Here is a 20,551-nt window from a genome sequence, read left to right as displayed (position 1 = left end):
GAACTCATTCAAGACTTTTGGTAATATCACTACATTCAAAATTCATGGAACTCATGTGGAATATTCTATACTTTTTGGACTTGTGATAGAACATTTATGGATATTTGGGATTTAATTCACAATACCCTGTAAGTTCTTTTTAAATCTTCACTTTGAATTCTATGGAAGTAAATTATTTGTTAAAGTTTGCTAAACGTGTTGTTTTTACTTTTTATGTTCCATAATTTAAGACCATAAAGTTGTAACAGCATGAAGCAAAATTTTCCAATCCACCTGCTTAGTGAGTGAGTTCTCGTGGACATCGAGGCTTTACCTTCAATCTTGTTCCATCCTTTGTTTTTAATTTTTGCTTTCGGAGGGGGACGAGTTTAAGGACTTGTTCGAGTGGGGTTAGGGCACATGTGCATGAGAGATGCGTGATACATTCCGTTATTAACGGCACGGGTTCAAGTCCTGCTTGGAACAAAATGTAACTATTTCACCTGTATATTGGTGTCATTCTGTTTAATTGTTTTTCAAATAATCAGGTATCCAAATATATATTGTGCTATCCAGGAACAAGTGCTTTATTCTTTATTTGGTATGTAGGTGTCAATGTACAATTATAATTTCAAGTATGTATCTTGCATTTCTAAGGAGAAATCTAATGGGTTTGTGTATATAGCTGAGCAGGGCTGTCAAGCACATGGCCCGCAAGGCTCATTAGTCTGGCCTGCAGACCAGATCTCATGTTAGTGTCAAATTTGTATGCTTGTCATAATTCATGATACATATGGCCCTGGTGAAGTACATCGATGACAAATATGGCCCGCCATAGCAAATGAAATATATCTGCCATTATATATGTTATTCAAACATGTATTTCCATATTTAGGCCTATTTCAATTTTCTTCTTCTAATCATTCTCTCTCTCACTCTGTCTCCTTTTCATCAGGATGAATAGATCTTAAAATGTGCCATGACTGAAGACCCTTTATTATAAATTTATTTTAACAATGCCTTAAACGAACTCCAAACAATAAATAGAGGGCTTCAGGTAGTTATGCTTTTATAATTAGTTTTCCATCAGAATCATGCAAATCAGTGACTGAACACGTGACCCGTTGCGTATCACTCCTACAGTATCTTATTCCAGTTACAAATTTTCAGGAAAAGACTCTAGAGTAAATTATAATTATACAATTGTTTTAACTCTCGTCACAATCAGATTCATACTTGAAAACGATTGAGAAATCGGTCATTGATAAGCCTCGATTGCAAACCGAAATTAAGTGATAATCTAAATTTAGATGTGGTTTCTGTTACATTACTAGACTGCAAGCTTACCAAAGTCATACATTTTTAATAGACCAACTAAATAACCAAAAATCTGTACAAGTAAACGCACAGTCTTTAAACTCTTTTGTTTATCGATGTAATATCGATGTAATGCTCTGGAGTCTGTCAGATACACTGTGATGTTAATTTCGAAAAGGTCGCTGTCCTGACAGTTATTGTAATTTTTTGAAACTTCGTTTTATCTTTGTAGTAATGCAGTCATTAATTGCGTAGGCAAAGAACAGATAAATAAGATCAAGACAAATCTACGATTTTTGCCTTAAAAGTTTTTTAAGGTTTGTTTTAGTGAACATAAGCTAATATTTCACTCGTGAAGTAGAAACATTTGTGACAATACAATATTTCCCTTGTCATGCGTGACATATTTCCTTATATCTACGACAGAAACATTTATATCCTGTAACATAGAGCCTTTATTTATTATTAAACATAACCGCTTGGCAGATATGTAATATTGTCTGTATAATAAATTCAACAATCTTTGCACAAGATAGTCAATAAGAGAAAACAAAACAAAAGACAGACCCCCCAACCCCCCCAAAAACAAAAACAAACAAACAAAAAAGACTTAGACATAGGCCAACATGAAAAAATACTTAGGAGGAGGAGGAGAAAGGCAGAGATTCCTCAAATAGCACGTGTATGAATTCAGGTGAATTCATCATTCACTAGGCTTGCATACACTGCTAGCTATGCAAGAGTACATGCATAGAATTAAATTTATTTTCATTTTTCTGGTGAATTTTTGTTCTCCTTAGAAGATAGAGACATTTATTCTTTATTTTCCATATTTTGCCACATTAAAAGCAGATGTTTATCCTTAGAGTATTTTGTGTTGTTGAAATTAAAGGCTAAACTTTGTTTAAAAGCAATATCGTATAACCTTTAATTTAGTTCGGTAGTTCTCATGCCCTAGTTTGCTGTCTGAATGGGACGGCAAAAATAAAATCTTAAAATATTTGCTTTTTGTGAAGTTTGATTTTAGACAGCCAACTTAAGTGCACTCGTTCATGAAAAATTGACCAGATGTATGGTATTTGTGTAGCTGTTGATTTTGACAGAGGTCTTTGGGTGAAGTGTCTAGATATAAGCTCTACAAGAAGAGGGAAACTGGTCGCAATTTATGATCGAGGTCATTGGCTGATTATCCTGGTTTCTTTGAACTCATATTAGAGACGTGTTAAAGAGCTTCAATTACGTTAGCGTAGACCTAATCATGTTTAATTGTTCTTAGCTAAGTTTATAGCTATGTATGTTGCAATGAAGCATTATCTTTTGTTGATCTATACAGAAACGTAAAAGTGAGAATAAAGCTTTCGATTGATATTTCCTACAAAAGTCAAGTTGAGTGTAAGTAAAGTACACGTTGCTAATCAATTGAACATTCATTGGGCAGATTAAAAAAGTTAAACTTTCTGTTTGGTTTATCCAAGAATGAATCTTATTTGGAAGGCCACATAATAAATACTATTTTATCAATGGTGTTTTTCTATGAATATTACAGTGTTCACTTTCAAATTTCATTTCTATTCTTTAATTATGTTTCAGGAAGTTTTTGACTTTTTAAATTTTGTGAAAAGTCCGAAATTGTAGATTACATTTGAAAAAAGTGAACTTTTAAACATGACCAAAATCTGGAGAACATCTGGTACATGCCAAAAACTTTGATATAATATATAAAATGCTGTTTATACTTCAATTTTAGTAAAGTCCAACCGCAGACTGCACAGACCCAGATCTGCAGTCGCACTTGTTTGTTATTGCTATCCCTCCTATGATTCTTGGACAACTGACATGAAACTTTAAAAACACCTTTATCCCATAGTTCTAGATAAACACTGTGCTGCATACAAAGCCTATATGGCAGCCACAGTGGCCATCTTGAAAATCTTATTATTGCTACTCCTCCTGAATTGATGATGTCACAGAATTGTATAAATCCCTGTACACCACTCCCTCGATAACTCGCGCACATCGGGGTCCAGAAACATCGGCCACACTATAAGTGAGGCGCGAGTTATCAAGGGACCTATAAAATAAGCCCAAAACCAATAAAGTGATTGATGACATAACGGAGAAATGGGGGGGGTAGGCAGATTATACTGTTGAATACTCACTTTATAATCGTTCTGAGATTAACTGTTAATAAATATCTCTTCATAACGGTGTACTTTATTATTTCCTCATAGGACAACATTAATTTCAGGATAAATTACAGTATATTGAGGCGATCATCGAAAACATTATTCCACGTGGTTTCCATTCACTTAACATGTGTACCACTTCACACATTGTGTACTACGTCACTAATTTTTATGTTGAATTGGATACATTCTAGTTTTATTGTTTGATCCAAATTAGACCTTTTCTTTATATACAAAAGATCGACTCTTTTCGAGAAACAGTGTCGATCGAACGATAGATAGATAAATAGATATGAATATGATAGAAGTAAAATGGAAAAAAAAAAAAAAAAAAAACCCAAGGGTTAATCAGTACTAACATATTTAATTGGTCTACAAATTTAAAACAACGTAAATTAGAACAAGTTAATACTTGCCGTTTATGCCATGCTTGACAAATATCAATTCACTTTTTGAAAAAATCAGTTATTTTTGTGTGTGTGTGTTACTCTTGGTTTCTCTGCCGCCGAGCAAAATCCGTCAGATTTCTCAACTGCATGAGCTTTACATAGTCAACGTTTTGGGTCTCCAGCCACCTTATGGCAATATCAAAATATTTGATTGCTTCCTGTGCAGAGGGATGGGGGGTGCAACATCTGCGTCTTCATCACTTTCAACACTTGTGTTACTCCAGTTAGAATCATCTTCTGCTGCAAATTTGTTCGCTATAGAAATAATTATAGTTTCATCTGACATGTATTCGGCTGTGGGGCAATCATTGTCAGCACAAATCCACTCCTCCATATCATCAAGAGAAACGCCCATCTCAGGACCATGAGTCTGTACGAATTTCTCCCAAACAGCCTCGGCATTAATGACATCAGTTTCACTGAAACATTCGAAGTCACTATGATCGTCGTTGTCTCTGTTACTGTTTTGCTTTACGTCAAAGGCAGCTCCAAGACCCTTAATCCAGCACCTGAGGTCTCTTGTAATCGATTTTTTTTTTAATGCAACAAACACTTCCCCAAGTTGTTGATCAAAACAAAGCCGGCATGTACATGTAATTAGGTTCTCACAGAAGTACTCACGGGTTTCGATGTGACGGTCAATTGACTCTTTTCATGTTTTCAATGAACGGAATATGTTGTGATTATAATGTTTACACTGAAACGGAATTAAAGGATTAGAACGTGACTTTCACACAGGAAGACGTTTAATTGGTGTTTATTTCATTCTCTGTTGTCACCTGTTAGCATTTACCAGAAGTTTTCATTGATCGCTATTTCACCAGACTGTTTATTTACAGTATACTGACAACTATTCATCATAAAAACTTACATAATATATGATATCTTTAAACAGAGGTCTCGCTAGGATTTTAAAACTGGGTCTTTCTGCCTCTAAATTCAATCACTAATTATCAGTACATTTTCTCACTCGGCCGCTAGTCAAAGCCTTTGAACTAGCCGCCTAGCTGTTGCATCATGTTCTTTTTTTTTTTTTTTTAATGTACTCTTACAAAATGGCAACAGTACATCAAGGAGTCTTTCAGTCACTGAATTCTGTCATTGTAAATATCAGCACAGTTAACTGATCAACACATTTTCCCACAAAGCAGGTGGTTGAAACAGGACTGGCAAATCTTTGAATTTTCCCGCGCACCTATTACATGCGTACGGAGGACTCCCGCCTCAGTGATTTTCTGCGTTCCAGATCAAAAATTGGCATCCAAATACGCGTAATTAAGCGTTTTCGAGATCTCTGGAATTAATTCTTCTTTAGAACTTGCAAATTTCAAAATATGGATTATATTTTTACGGGCATTAATCACCGTTTTCGATGATAAAACGAGCAATGTATCAAGGTTTAATTTATCAATTCATATCGTAATTTTTTCATATTCAGCATATTTTAAAGATATTTTAAATGCATTTTCTCTGGAAAAAATCGGGAGCCAAGACGGACACCGCGTTATAAGCGGGATTGCGAGTTATCTGGGCACGAGTTATCGAGGGAGCGGTGTATTTATTAAATACATGTACTCGGGTTTCATTTTGTGTGTACAACAATACCCGAGGGTGATCTATGTATATTGTGCAAATATTTCGAAAAACAGTGAGTTCAGTTCATCCTATGCCGGACGTGCGAAGTGCTTTTGATGGGAAAAATCGATATTCGTCAAGCGCACAGACGATGTAGGGCTACATCATCTGTGTATAAATACCTCACCATAGGACGAGATCTTGACATTACGTAACGTCTTGTCAGTGAACAAGGACTTACTTAAGGACTTGCATCATCAGCTGTAGAGGTATGTGAGTTATTTATTAATTTCTTATGCATATTATAGGTTATACCTATTGTACTACCACGTTTATTTTTGTACATTTTCTAGCTTCGGCTTGCATAGTATAATGCAGATATATTCTATTTTTTATATGTGACTTAACAGGTGATCTATATTTGCAATAAAGTTTCATTTTATTAAGAAACGTTTAGTACCATAGGATTCTTATCGGACACAGGTAGGTTCGCTTCTGAACCTGTTGATTGCTTTGTAATGTTGTGCCGATAATGTAATTTGTATAGCTTACCATATATAACATTGTTATGTGTTATCATGTATGCCCGTGTCATTCTTAATACACGGTATTAGATTTATTTTCAGCTGATTAGAGCTGACCATGGTGATCAGAACTGACCGTGGCAGCTGTGGAGCTGATCCATGGTGATCAGAGCTGACCACAACAGCTGTGGAGCTGCCCATGGTGGTCAGGGTTGACGGGGTACCAGCTGTAGAGCTGAGCATAGAAGTTGGCCATGACGGCTGTGGTGCTGGCCATAGTGGCCGTGGAGCTGACGATGGAGCTGGTGGAACAGAGGCCGTGCAGCTGATTGAACAGTGTGGTGCTGGTTGAGTAGCAGGTGATTGGGCGTTGCTGACCGATTGGTGTGTGCTGATTGTTTGATTGACTAAGGAAGTGAATGGTGGTCGGTAACTACCTGCAATTTTGACTGCTTGATTGACCAGTATGACTGTTAGCCAAGTATTTTTTTTGTGTTTTGTGTAACTCCATACATGTAATCTTTAAGCTGTTGGCTAATTTTGGGGTTTGTTATACCCATTGTTTTGGGACTGTAAAGCTATACTGTATGATATATGTCCCATTGTTACATCATATTTCTGTTTGAGTAAAATACCTCATTTTTCATTATTTGAGTGAATACATTTTACTATATGAGTAAAGTACATCATTTTTACTATTTGAGTAAAACACCATTCTTTTCGTCGTGTGAATTTACTGTGAATCATTAACCTTTGTCCTTGTACTGTGTAAGGTCATGTACTTGTATTCACATTTATGTTATGTTATTAGGTTCGTGCAGATTGTGTTAATTTGTCCAATATTTGGATCTTATACATGCACTTATTAATCATAATTCTTTTTCCATTCAAGTCATTCATCAATAAACATTTTATTTGTATCACCATCAAAAGTGGTCTGTTATAAATCCGAAATCCATCCTGGTTATCTTGCTACAGATGATCATATGAACATGGAGATTAGCTAGAAATACCCTTTTTAGTGTCAGTTTTGTTCCTGAATGAAAATGCTGCTAACCCTGATGCCCAATATGGTTGGTACAGTAGCCATTGTGAATTGTTTCTTTTCGCTACTTCTCATTAATGAATGATCATATCAGCATAGAGTTTTCTTTAAAACAGTTATTATGTTGTGTAATTAGTTATAAATGAAATCCATGTCAATCTGGCGACCAATATGGCCACCACAGCAGTTATGTTGAAAATGGTCTGGAATTCCTGGATGTTCATTTCTCCCAGTAGAGCCTCATTCCCTTCGAGGGACTCTTATTTCTCGTTGCTGTTATTACTTGTCAGATGATGCATGATTTGATCATTCAATGAAAATCTCTCATGTTCCCCAATATCCTCTATGATAGATATATATATGTATGTATGTATATATATATGTATGTATATATATATATATATTGCAGTTACATTGTCATTCAACCAGTTTCCTCTACATCATTTCTGATTGACACATTTCCTGCTAGAAAGAAAATCCCAAAACAATCTGCATCATCTCATATAACCCTTAATTATCTTATCATGTTAGTTTGTTGTCATCGCTATGTTGTTTGATGTCACATGTTCAATGATTTTTTAATTACAGAGTTCCTTTTTCAAGAACACAGACAAATACGTGTTACAACTGTTACGAGGTGGTTGAAACTAAACTTGGGGCGGTGTTTGCTAGGTATGGTCGCTTGGTTGCCAGACATCCATGGAAGATAATATTGGTTACCATCTTAGTGAATGGACTGTTGTCTACTGGAATGATTTGTTTGCACCGGGAAACAGATTTGGTGACTGTATACACTCCCATCAACAGCGAAGCAAACAAGGACAGTGAACGTGTCAAGGCATTATTTCCAGATCTCTCCGGATTAAATTTTGTTGGTTTACATCAACTGCCTAATGTTGGTCGCCAAGCTGAAGTGATTGTTCGAGCAGTCTCGGGGAACGTTCTTGATCCCATTGCCCTGTTGGAAGTTAAGAAGATATACGAAATCGTAGGAGAAATTACGATTATTGGGAATGGTGTTAAAATAAAGTTTTCGGACATTTGTGCCAGAAATGTGTTCGGCTGCGCAGTTGAAGGGGACTTCTTCTTTTCTCCAGAGTTTATATCTGCAGTTAAAACTGATACTGTCACATTTCCATATTTCCATCATAATACGTTTGGCCCTATTTACTACGAGAGCTTAATAGGAGCGTTTGCCTCTAATGAAACACACTTGACTTCAGCACAAATGTTACGTCTCAGGTTCAACATCAGAACTGACGTTTCAAATGTTGATTCTATCGTCTCCTGGCAAAATGAATTCGTGTCCAGAATGAAATCTTTCTCTTCCCCCGTGATTGAAATCACGTATATGCATTCAAAATCCATGGAGGAGGAACTGGATAAGAACATTTCTGGAGATATTGTACTGTTTTCGATTACCTTCACTTTGATGATTACCTACGCCTGTTGTGCCACATTTACAGCAAGATGTGATGTTGTTGGCCAAAGAGCAAACCTTGGGTATCCTGGGGTCATTGCTGCTGGTATTGCGATAGCGTCTTCACTTGGAATTGTCAGTGCATGTGGAGTGAGCTTCGTCAGTATTGTCGGTGTTATTCCATTTTTGATAATAGGTAGTCATGGATTATTTCATTCAGACCCATTTCTGACATCTTTTCAATTTATGATAAACAAACTATTTTATGGACCTCTATGACCGTAATGTATAAAATGTTTTATACCAGCTACAAGTAAATTATTATAGCTATAACGTTTTGCCTGAAACAGACAAATGTGTTTTTCAAATATTATGTGCATGGTTTAACTTTTTAATGCTTGTCACATAGTGTCAGCTTTTTGATAATCTTTTTATCACTTCGATATTGCGATACTTATGATATTGAAAGAGTACATTTAGATTGATGTGAGTGAAATACAGTACATTCAAAGTAAACGAATGAGATCACACAGTAAGTGGTATACGGTAAAGGTGAGAGTAGTTGTCTGATCTGTTCTGACGCTTGCTGTACGTATTATTTAGACCTATGCTTCATTATTTGCAAGTTGTGCACATTTGGATACCCATGCTTTGCGAATAGGGTCAGAATATGGTCTTGAGAATGGGTCAAAACTATAAAATTATATACTCAGAGAAATATGAGGTCATAACAGATACCAGCTGTTGGTAGCTGGTGAAAGTTAAAACTGTGAATAAAATTACATTTGAGTTCTGCCTGATACACCTTCAGCTCTTAGAAAAGCAGCATCCATGGATGCCCTGTCTTTCTTGTGTGGTTGGCATGTAGTTCGCGGTACACTTTTACAAAGCTTGTGGCTATTGTAGGTGCAAAATTAGCATGTTTAAATGGAGAGGGAGCTAGAAGAAGGTTTGCTGCCGTTCTGTCTCAACTTGTACATGTTTGATCCCCTATTTAGAGAATTGTATAAACTATGATATACCCATAAATATATGCAGCAGTATGAGAACTAGATAAGTTGTAGTACGGGAGGGGGGCTGGCCCTAAAACTTACACACAAGGGATAGCAGCTCCCGTACGTTGAGGAGAGACAGTTGCAGAGCGCTCAAGCGTTACCGACGGGACAACCATGGCGGCACTAAAGGGATGCTTCAGCCCAGCACCTGTAATGGCATGAAAGACCTATTCTGACTGGCAGACAGATAGGTGATGCGCAGTTAGCAGAAGAGAATATGGGTGGAGAATATAACTTGAGATTATTCTCAGTGAAAAAGACCGAAGGACCTTGGAAACACATTCCGTGAAATTGGTGTGGTTTTATTGGAGCAAGACAGAGAACGCTTTATTGTGGCAATACAAAACCCTATTCCTTGTGATGTCGAGATTGTTATGGAGCTATTTACTGAGGAAGGTGTGCTAAACAGGTTGGATAAGATCGGAAATTGTCATATTAGAATGAACGGTTGGACATTCCACCAATGCCGCCAGATGACTAACATAACAAACGCCTTCGTGCAAATGAAAGGGATCAACCTTTCATCGTGGCTAGATAGTTATATTCTGCTTTGGGACAGTCCTAACCTTGTCCCTGGTCAGTATTTGATAATCACATTTCTTGGAATGTATTAGGTGAACTTAGAAATGCGCTGAGCAAATTGAAACCACTGAGTTATAAAGGCTTATGGAAGCTCGCCCACTCCAATGAGCCATTCCAGGTTGACATTATGCCCTTAGAAATGTACATGAAGGACATAGAGGCCAGAAAGATGCAACACTAATGTTTAAATATCCTTTGCAGTTCTTGCCCATAACGAGAACCTGGGCTGGTCAACAAAGATGTGAAGCGTTTCGAGCAGCTTTATGCCGGTATGACAATCCAGATCTCTCTCTTCCTTCCCTTGCCTCTAACGGAAGCAAACTTTCTGACAAGTGTCAATGTCTTAATTACAAAGGTTATAATGTCATCCCAGTTGACATGGCTGCTGACATTTTTCAGGCAGTAGGCGCAGGAATTATGAGCGCACTGTCAAATTATTAGGTAAAGGGACTGCGAAAAATGTGGTGTGTCACTGGCGAAGAGCTCAAGAACACGGTTCGCAATGTTGGCAAGACATAGAGCAAGGTGCACTGGTACTGGTATGCCGCAGCAGCATTGTAGACGGCTTTATCATGCAGATAGGAAGAAGTCGTGCTATGCCAGGAGATATTTTGGTCGACTAACATGACATCTGCAAGCCCTACTCAGTGGAGAGCTACAAACGCTTTCAGCACTGGACTGAAAAGCTTAGAAATGAGATTACATCCAGTGCCACACTATAGATTATCGCCTTTTATCTGTTAAATTACCATTGGCGTGAACACAATGCTGCAGTCTCTGTCCAGTATCAGAGCTGGCCAAGGTTATTAAAATCAATATTTACCTAGCCTGTGTGAACATCATGTCAAAGCCGATATATCTGCTGGCTCTAACGCAGTTTGGCCATCTTTAGCATCCACTTTTGGAATAAATTGCAGGTGTTGGAACGACTACACCGATATGGCCCGGTCAATTTTATCTGGCTGAGGTTGAAACCACTGATCCCATCTGGTTTCGAAGTAGCTGAGTTATCGTTTCCATCAAAACGTTAAAGTTCTTCCAAGCTCACAAAATTGCCTAGCTGGCGAACCCGTGCCCCACCGCTGCTTTCTCAAATCCATTGTAGTGAACTTTGGATCAAGATAGTAAGTATGTGGAAAAGGTTATGCATGGTTTGACTGGCCACTGCTATAACATAAAAGCTTAGTGGTGGCTTTACACTATTCAGCCGAATCAGCTTCCTACAGTGGTGTATGAATGTTAACCGAGCTGGTTCCTCATCTCAATATTTTAATTGAAGAGATGCTTAGGGGTCTTTCTGATGCATACAAGCAAATCACTCACCAGATACTAGAGGGCATGCACTTTATATTGCATCTCGTGACGACTTATTGAGAAGGAAACCAGTAGATACAAAATGGCAGGGAGCTTTCCATAACATACAGTGTGGTAGATGGCGCACCATCCACGCTGCTAGTTAATTTTGCCACACTCGGTTCTGAGTTTGATAACACTGGACTGCCTAATGCGGTATTCCTTGAGATTGTTAAACGGTAACAAACGCATCAACAAGCAATCACCGCTTATGCTGGAGCAGCTGAAAAGACTGTAAAGCATTGTTAAAGAGTCATGTGTTGACACCTAGTGCCCGCAAACGTAATGTGGTCTCATGAAACAAACATCGGAGACCTCAACATAGCCGGAAAAAGAATATGAAATGTAACGCCTTACCCTGTCAATAGCAATTATGCAGCATCTGCAGCTTTTATCTTTGATTAAAACGTTATAACACAAGAAGCAGCTGTTTTTTGTGATGGTACGGAATCAGTTACTAGAAATCCTGACTTGGGCAGCCATGACATCATTAATATGTTAGACCTTTCAAATAACCAGGTTGGTGCCATTAGGGTCTATGTTTATATTGTTTGATTACAAACAGACAGTTCCAAGCTTGGCTTTCAGTCTAGGTCAGTTGTTAAGCTAGAATTTTCATTAATGCTGTTTATCGCTGGAATGAAAGGGGACAACTTTCTAGCTCCCACCTATGCGAACAATATAATGATACCAAATGATCTTTACACTATTCTCCTGACTGGTGGCTGCAGTACAAATGGAGATTGTAAATCCTGTGGCATAATCTATCTTCAGTCCAATCAGAAGTGGGTGTCTGTCGGCACAGAACATTAATGATTATGTCTCACGACCATTTATTGTCCACACGGAAGATGACTTTCTAACTCAAGACCAAAAACAAAATAAGTACATTTGTGAGCTAACATATGAGAGCCAGAGGTGGACCATTCTATTTCCCCGGGATATACTATTTTCCACCTTCCTAGCCTAGTATAAATGGCAGGCCAGCTGTAGTTTGCAATATCTTAATCTCTGACACAGTACTAACTACACCTGCAAATGTGAGTATCATTTGTATCACATATTATAAAGGTAGTGTCTTTCTTTAAAGGTCAGAGAACTGTTAAGTGTTTTTTTTTAAATATCAAGAAATAAGAGTCATTTTGCATTTAATGCTATTATGACAGAAGACTCCCATAAATCAGAGATGGTTTCAGTGTTTTTGAATCTACCTCTCGAAAATGGGGTGATGTGCATAAACAAGAGTGTGTCAAGCAGAATGAAGTTCTTACCAGATCACTTGATGAGTACAGCAAGCAATTGGAAACAAGTAATACAAAGATTCTATTCAAAATCTTAAACTGCTTACCAACCAAACAGTGGGCCACCCCTCGGTGATACTGTTTTTTTGTTGTTTTTGTTGGTGTTTTCTTTATACGCCACACAACCAAAACTAAGTCTACTCTACACCCAACCCTAACCAATTTTGTTCATTTCTACGCTCGGTGCCTGGGCGTAGAGACAATAACTTCGGTCAATCGGAGGCATACTTGCATATTGCCACACTGAAACATCTCAAAAGCATGGATTTCACTTGGACGTACTTGCTGCATGCCAGTCGCAACAAACGAAAGGGATTTCCTGGAGCGACGAGTGTATTACACTCTCCAGATGTAAATTGCACCCAGCTCCAGAGGTGGAAGTGGGATCTACCTGGCCAATTTGTGAATTGCCCTGTATAGGGGGTAATATGTCTGACAGATGCACAAAATGTAGTGATTCCATGATCGAAAATTAATCAGTGTCTAACGTCCTGCAGCACAGTATTGATTGAACCAGACTTAAGGAAACTATAACTATATATTGAACAATGTAGTTGGGCATAAATCAGTGGCAGCTGCACAGGTAAGAATGGTCTTTTAAAATGATTGTTATTTTCGTCAGTACTGTTGCATTGTTTTCCTTGACAAAACAGAAACTATTTAAGTTGTCACATTTACATCAAATGACAATATTCAACAATGCTTTAATTCTTATCTGCAGGGATTGGGGTAGATGACGTGTTTGTTTTACTTTCCGGGCTTGCCGGAGCTCAAAGCAAAGGTAGCGTGGAGGATAAAATTGCCGAAACCATGCGAACTAGTGGAGTGGCCATCACCATTACTTCTGTTACTAACCTTCTGGCCTTTGCAGCTGGTGCATCATCAATCTTCTTGAGCGTCAGGAATTTCTGCATCTATGCAGGTGGGAATTGTTTTGTGTGCATATACATTTAGAAATTAAAATAAAATGTCAAATGATAGTGACTAAAGAAGAAATAATAATTATTTGTATGTATACACTTTTGTTTTCAAAATGTATTCTCCACAATCATTATGCATCCTTGATAATTCATGAGTGAATTAAAACAGCCAGCCAATGTATGTTTTAATTCACATTGAATGTATGTCTTAACCGACATAATTAATATGTTTATTTAGTTACTTTGGTACATTATGTGCTTTGCTGAATGAAGCATATAGAAAAAACCTATTTCTCGAAGTTTGCCATTTTGGTACAGTAACAATTTATTTTTGTTGTCTTGGGTTTTTTTATTCTGTAAAAAGAATGACAATCATCATGCTAAGACATGAAATACATCAAAAAGGTATACAAATATATTTTTTGTCTCCTATTGTGAGTTGAAATGAGGAAAAGTTTTAGACATTGTTGATAATGGAAATACATCATTCACAGACAGTCTCCAATTCCTAACAATAAATCATTTAAGAACAGGACAAAGGATATGGATCTTAGCTTGTACTGTTAGAGCGCGAACATATTAGAACTTGAAAACACACTCACTAGTATTAAGCTCATTAAATATGGATCTGATATACTTCATCATAGTCAGCCATTAAAGGACAAATTAGTGACACTTTATCATGTTAAACCAATGTTTAATCAGTAACAAGAGAGAGTAGTCTGATCTTTACTCAGAGACATATTGATAGGTGTACATTTCAGGACAATGGTTAGACCTTTCTTACACACACACACACACACACACACACACAGACACACACACACACACACACACATATATATATATATGTTTTTCTTTTATTCAGGTGTTGCTGTAATCTTTTGCTACTTTAATCAGGCAACATTCTTCGTGGCATGTCTGTCACTTCACGAGAAACGTGTAGAATCCAACAGACATTTTATGACCTGCTTACCCGTGGCTACTAAGGAAGAAGCCAAGGCCCAAGGAAAGAGTGGGATTCACACTTTCTGCTGCACAGGATCACCCCCTAAGTCACGAACTGAAGCTGAAAGTTTTCTAGACAAATTTCCAGGTTGGCTAGTTCCTAAAATTGTTCTTAAACTCCCTTTTAAGATTCTCATACTACTGATTTTTGCTGGGTATCTTGCTGTATCAATATACGGTGTCACAATCATAAAACAAGGTCTTGAGTTAAAAAACTTGGTGTCTGAAACCTCATACTTTTATAAATATAGACACTGGGTTGACAAAAACTTTAGGGATCTCACACCTGTATCATTCGTGATTCCTGATACTGTATTTTATTCAAGCAATTTTACGCAAGTTGAAATAGATAGGGTATTGAAACATGCGATTTCTAACCCAAGTGTTAAGGATGATTTTCAAATATGTTGGTTAGTTTCATACAGGCAATCACCATTTTATGATGACTCGTCAGAAGATAATTTTGTGACCAGTCTGGAATCTCGGTTCTTGACTCATCCACGTTTTCAGCGTTTCAAAAATGATGTAGTAGTAGTACATAAAAGAATCACAGCTTCCAGGTTTTATGTCATGTCTGAAAACCTGAAATCGACGACGGAACAGGGACAGCTAATGCTGGATATGCGTGATGTTGCTAAGTCCTCGTCCTTATCATTATTCACCTTTTCTCCTCCTTTCATTTTCTATGAACAATATGTAGAAGTTCTTCCACAAACTTTACAAACTGTAGGGATTGCGGTTGGAGTAGTTTTCTTTATCACAGTCTTATTTATGCCACATCCTCTTTTGTTGATTTACGTGACGGTCACTGTAGTTATGATAATGATCGGAATCATAGGCTTTCTTCCTTTTTTTGGGTTAACAGTAAGTACAATCACAATGATTCACATAATAATGAGTGTGGGATTTTCAGTGGATTATGCTGCACATATTTGTCACGGTTTCATGATTTCGGAGGGAAGTACTCGAAATGAAAGGGTAAAGCAAGCGGTGATAAGATCTGGGGCACCAGTATTCCATGGTGCAGCATCATCTTTCCTTGGAATAGTGACACTCGCTGCTGCCACATCGTACATCTTTCGCTCTTTTTTCAGAGTGATGGTGCTTGTTATCGTCTTTGGTTTAGCTCATGCTATATTTTTCCTTCCTGTAGTGCTATCCTTCATAGGTCCTCACAAAACAAAAAGGGACAATAATTGTATCAAAGTTTGAATCATAACAAGATTTCATTAGAAACGCAACAAGGGGTGGGGGCAAAGTGACATTAACGTTGGAATTTCACTTATAAGGAAAGTGTGAATTAGTTTTATGGAAATTAGAGATAAAAATTTAATTCTGCTATATGTATTGCGAGTCACTCCCACTCCCCCTTTGATCTTGCATTGTGTAAAGTCTGAATACCAGAAAGTATGCCAGCTGTGTTATGAAATTCAACAAGTACAAACATCCACAAACGGAACTATAAAGGCGCTTTTTGACACTTTTTGTTTTCAATGTATTTAATTACTTTCCAGCAAGCACTGGTTGTTGGTGAACATTTCAGTATTCATTATATCTCTACCACTGTATGTATGTATGTCAAGCACTATAATCACATAAATGTATGTCACTGAATTATTCCTCGAGCATGCCCATTGAGGATGGCATTATATGTTTATTGCCCATGTTATGGAGAGGTATGACGATTTGTTGACCCAAAGCAAGTCATATTACAAGACGGCTTTTCTTTGTATCTCCCCTAACAAAGGCACTATATTGCCACTATAACAAGACAGGCAAATACAATTATGTCAGGGAGACGTGATAATTTTGTTCCCTAACACGTCACATTTCGGGCGACAATTAGTGACACTGCAACTTTGAAATGTATAATTACTTGCATTTGTTCTTGTATGTGTATAGACAAGCCCTTAAGTATGTGAAGACGATATGTTTGCATCTGTAAATAATCAATTTTTTTCATTTTCTTTTACCTATATATATATATATATAATATTACTTTTTACTTACGATTCCTAATAATATGTTCCTTTAGTTTAATCTAGTGTTAATTTGAATTGTTTCACTTTAACCAGTTTTGTTCCTTCTGCCATGCTGTTTTAAACTCTACTATCAGAGTAAATTAATGTTTAATCATTTTGCTGTCTTCCTTTGAAAAATAAACTGTAACATAAATCATTTTCATTAGTTCCAAACTTTTGCAAGAATGATTTTATTACCTTGATGTTTTGCTGAAAATCCATAAAGCATCTATAATAATTGTAGTTATGCATCCCCTTTACATGTTACAAAGTGTACAGATAAAAAAATAATGTTATTTATTTTTGTTTACTACTCAAATAAGGGTTCGAACCCTGGACGAGTCATACCAAAAGACTTTTAAAAATGGTACTAACAGCTTCCTCGCAAGGCGCTCTGCATTAAGAGGTTAGTGTTAGGACTAGCCAGCCTGGTGTCAGGATAATGACTGGGTGGGTCATCATGCTACATGTTTGCGGCATGATACCCCAGTGCTAGACATCACTATAAACTGCTACACTGCAGACATCGTGGCGCTATGACTGAAAAGGTGTTCAGCTTCATTTTATATATAACATTCTGGCTCATGTGTTTCATAATTGAAAACATATGAACTTTATAGGCATGTTCCTCAACTTAGTACAAAGAAATGTGCCATCAATTTAGTACATACAAATGTCCAGTCAATATAGTACATACAAATGTCCAGTCAATTTAGTACAAAGAAATGTGCCATCAATTTAGTACATAAAAATGTCCCACCAATTTACTACATAGAAATGTCACATCAATTTGGTACATAGAAATGTCCCTTCAGTTTAGTACATATAAAAGTCCCATCAATTTAGTACATATAAAAGTCCCATCAATTTAGTACATAGAAATGTCCCTTCAATTTAGTACTTAGAAATGTCACATCAGTTTAGTACATAGAAATATCTCATCAATTTAGTACATAGAAATGTCCAAGAGGATTAATACATAGAAATATCCCATCAATTTATTATATAGAAACGTCCCTTCAATTTAGTACATACAAATGTCACATCAATTTAGTACATGTACACAGAAATGTCCAATCAATTTAGTACATACAGATGTCCCATCAATTTAGGGCATAGAAATGTCCCATCAATTTTGTACATACAAGTGTCCAGTCAGTTTAGTACATACAAGTGTCCAATCAATTTAGTACATAGAAGTGTCCAATCAATTTAGTACATGCAGTTGTCGCATCAATTTAGTACACAGAAATGTCCCATCAATTTAGTACATAGAAATCTCCCATCTATTTAGTACATACATATGTACCATCTGTTCAGAACATAAACATGTCCCACTGTAAAGCACCCATTAAGATGACTATTAAAAAGACAGTTTTGCATGAAGCAATCTCGAATTCAAGTTTGAGATGGTGCCTTGATGGAATGGAAGGATAGGGAAATTTTGCCAGGTACCCATCCGTCTCCAGTGTAAATATTATCATTTATAGCAGATTAATTATTTGAACATCATTTTAGCAGGTAAAGATGTTCCACAGTTCTAGGCCAGCTACGTGTACTGTGTAAAGCCATTTTGTGTTTAGTTCATAATTAAGGACTAACGTCGCACAGTGGAACGGTCAAACGTTTCTTTGATGTACTTACTACTTCAAGAGTCTTTTAAAGTTATACCCATGCTATTCAAACAATGTAATAACAAACTAGTATTATTAACTCCTACTTCATTCAGAACATGTTCCCGTCCCTAACACTCAGATCTATTTAATCATGCACAAAATATTACAAACCTTGTCTTTTAGTTTGTATCAGACAAGAAAATAAACCTTGAGCATTAGCTCCTTGTATAATCTGATCTTAACTCTAGAGCAATTACATTAAATTAAACGAGTTGTCTCCCATGATATTGTTATAAATATAGTAGGTCCACCTCTTAATTTTTGCTTGTTCTATCCATGTCCAGCATTCATTATAGGTTCAGGCATCAGTCAGTAGTTGCAGGTGTCATTATTCTTGACCATTGAATTCAAATCGAATTATTTATTTATCATGTGAGACAAATCTGAATCATTTAATTATGTTTTTTCTCCCAGTGTGATTTTCACGACTACATTATAGTAATATACCCAATCACTCACTAAACAATTCAGTTTGATTGCTGTTTGAACCGATTCTAACGTAGTGTTCGTAAATTTCCTCCCTTAGTAATATCCCAGAGTGATTCAGCAATTTCTTGAGTACAGCTGCCATGTTTGTCACGGGTCTAGTAAATCAAGAAATTATAGGTCTTGTTTTATTTTCTTCTCTCTTTCCAGACGGCAGGCAATGCTTATATTCTGGGCTTCTATATTGATCTGAACTTTACTGTTGCAACAGTGTATCGCTTTCTCCATGCTCTCTTCTTCTGAGTGGAGGGGAGGGACAGTTTTATTTGAATCCTTTATTACTGATACCGTTATATTGTCAAGTCCACTGTATTACTCAGCCCTTTTAATGTGGAATTTGATGTGTGCAAATGCTTCTTTAATTTTTTTATTTTTATCCTCCATTCTCTCTGTTCTATATGTTCAAGTTTTATTTTCAAACATTTCAAATTCATCACTCAAGGCTTTAGCTTCTACTGGTAGTTTTGTGTTTCAAGCTTCTACCTGTATTTTTGTGTTTAATTTGTGCCTTCATGCTTTATAATGCCTGATGCGTTTCTGCCTGAATCTTTATTCTTTCACTGTTGCATCTATGTTGACTTTTGATGCCATCTTTTCTATTATACCATATTGTTCATCCATTCTTTTTATGTATAAGTTTCAAGTTTGGTTACGCTTTATTGTTGTGGTACGAAACGTTTTGCATAATTCCATTTGAGCGTGAGATGAATAAGTGGGTGCAGAAAGCGAAAACGATCTATGATTACTGCCTTTGTCGAGATCATACTGTCTAGTTGATACTCTCTAACAGTTGTAGTCAGTGTGATTTATTTGCCATTTGTGGCAGCAGGTTTTTCTCAATTTTAACATCATGTTTAATGCACACAATTTGTCTCCCCCCCACTGTATATGTACGTGATGTATTACACATAAACTTATCAATTTGTTTGATAATAGCCTGAAAACAAGCATGTTCTTCTTAAATCATCAATTTATTTGGATAATGTCATAATATCAGAGGGAAAATTTGGTGTTACATTATTCTGCGATAGTTATTTGGTATTGACTGACATTCATTCGGTCCGTGCGACCGTTGACCTCTAGATTGTCTTGCCTTATGTGTTTGTTGTGCCTTCATCATTCAGTATTTGTTCTAAGGTAATAAAAATGACAAATAAATAAGAATATATACTTTTGTATGCCTGATTGCTTGCCTGCAAGATGCACTATAAACCAGTCTCATGGCATTCTATTGTGTTTGTTATCTTTTCAATATCTTAGTTAGTATTGTTACTTGTTAGTGGTCTTTATTTAATTGTTTACTTTTATTTTGAAGGAAAGGATAGGATCATTTTAAGTCTAGAATACGTAATTGGAAATGGGCTTTCCTGTTTTAAAGATGTGTTATGTATGTATGTATGTATGTATGTATGTATGTCTGTATAACTTCTGAAGATGTGGCTATATCAGATATATTATCTATCTAGAAAATATTTTGGAAGGCGAAGAGACATCAAAAAGATAATTTGATTTTGGTAATGTTATAAACGTACCATTGAGCAAAATGCGAAACAGTACAACTTCCAAATATTATAAGAATAATATATATATATATATATATATATATATATATATATATATATATATATATGTTTGTATGTGTGTGGTTTTGTTT

General features: G+C 36.5%; 1 protein-coding gene across 7 annotated transcripts in view; it reads left to right on the top strand.

Annotated features, from left to right (window-relative positions):
- Positions 1 to 20,123, top strand: part of LOC149769895 (patched domain-containing protein 3-like) — a 33,403-nt gene extending 13,280 nt beyond the window's left edge. For 5 of the 7 annotated variants that reach the window (XM_089949688.1, XM_089949685.1, XM_089949684.1 and 2 more), the window contains exons 4-6: positions 7,664 to 8,691; positions 13,508 to 13,708; positions 14,575 to 20,123. In XM_089949688.1, coding sequence (XP_089805814.1) covers positions 7,664 to 8,691; positions 13,508 to 13,708; positions 14,575 to 15,926 — 2,581 coding nt within the window. In that variant the 3' untranslated portion in view covers positions 15,927 to 20,123. Of the gene's footprint in view, positions 1 to 497; positions 6,460 to 7,663; positions 8,692 to 13,507; positions 13,709 to 14,574 lie in introns of those variants that run through there. The other 2 variants (XM_089949690.1, XM_089949689.1) reach the window with 2 other exon arrangements.
- Positions 20,124 to 20,551: the final 428 nt, after the last annotated feature.

Source organism: Sinohyriopsis cumingii, unplaced genomic scaffold (genome assembly GCF_028554795.1).
Source record: "Sinohyriopsis cumingii isolate HCF-2022 unplaced genomic scaffold, ASM2855479v2 utg003074l, whole genome shotgun sequence".
In the NCBI taxonomy this organism is placed as follows: Eukaryota; Metazoa; Mollusca; class Bivalvia; order Unionida; family Unionidae; genus Sinohyriopsis; species Sinohyriopsis cumingii.
Note: the sequence above shows the minus strand (reverse complement) of the source record. Positions and strands in the feature narration are given on the sequence as shown.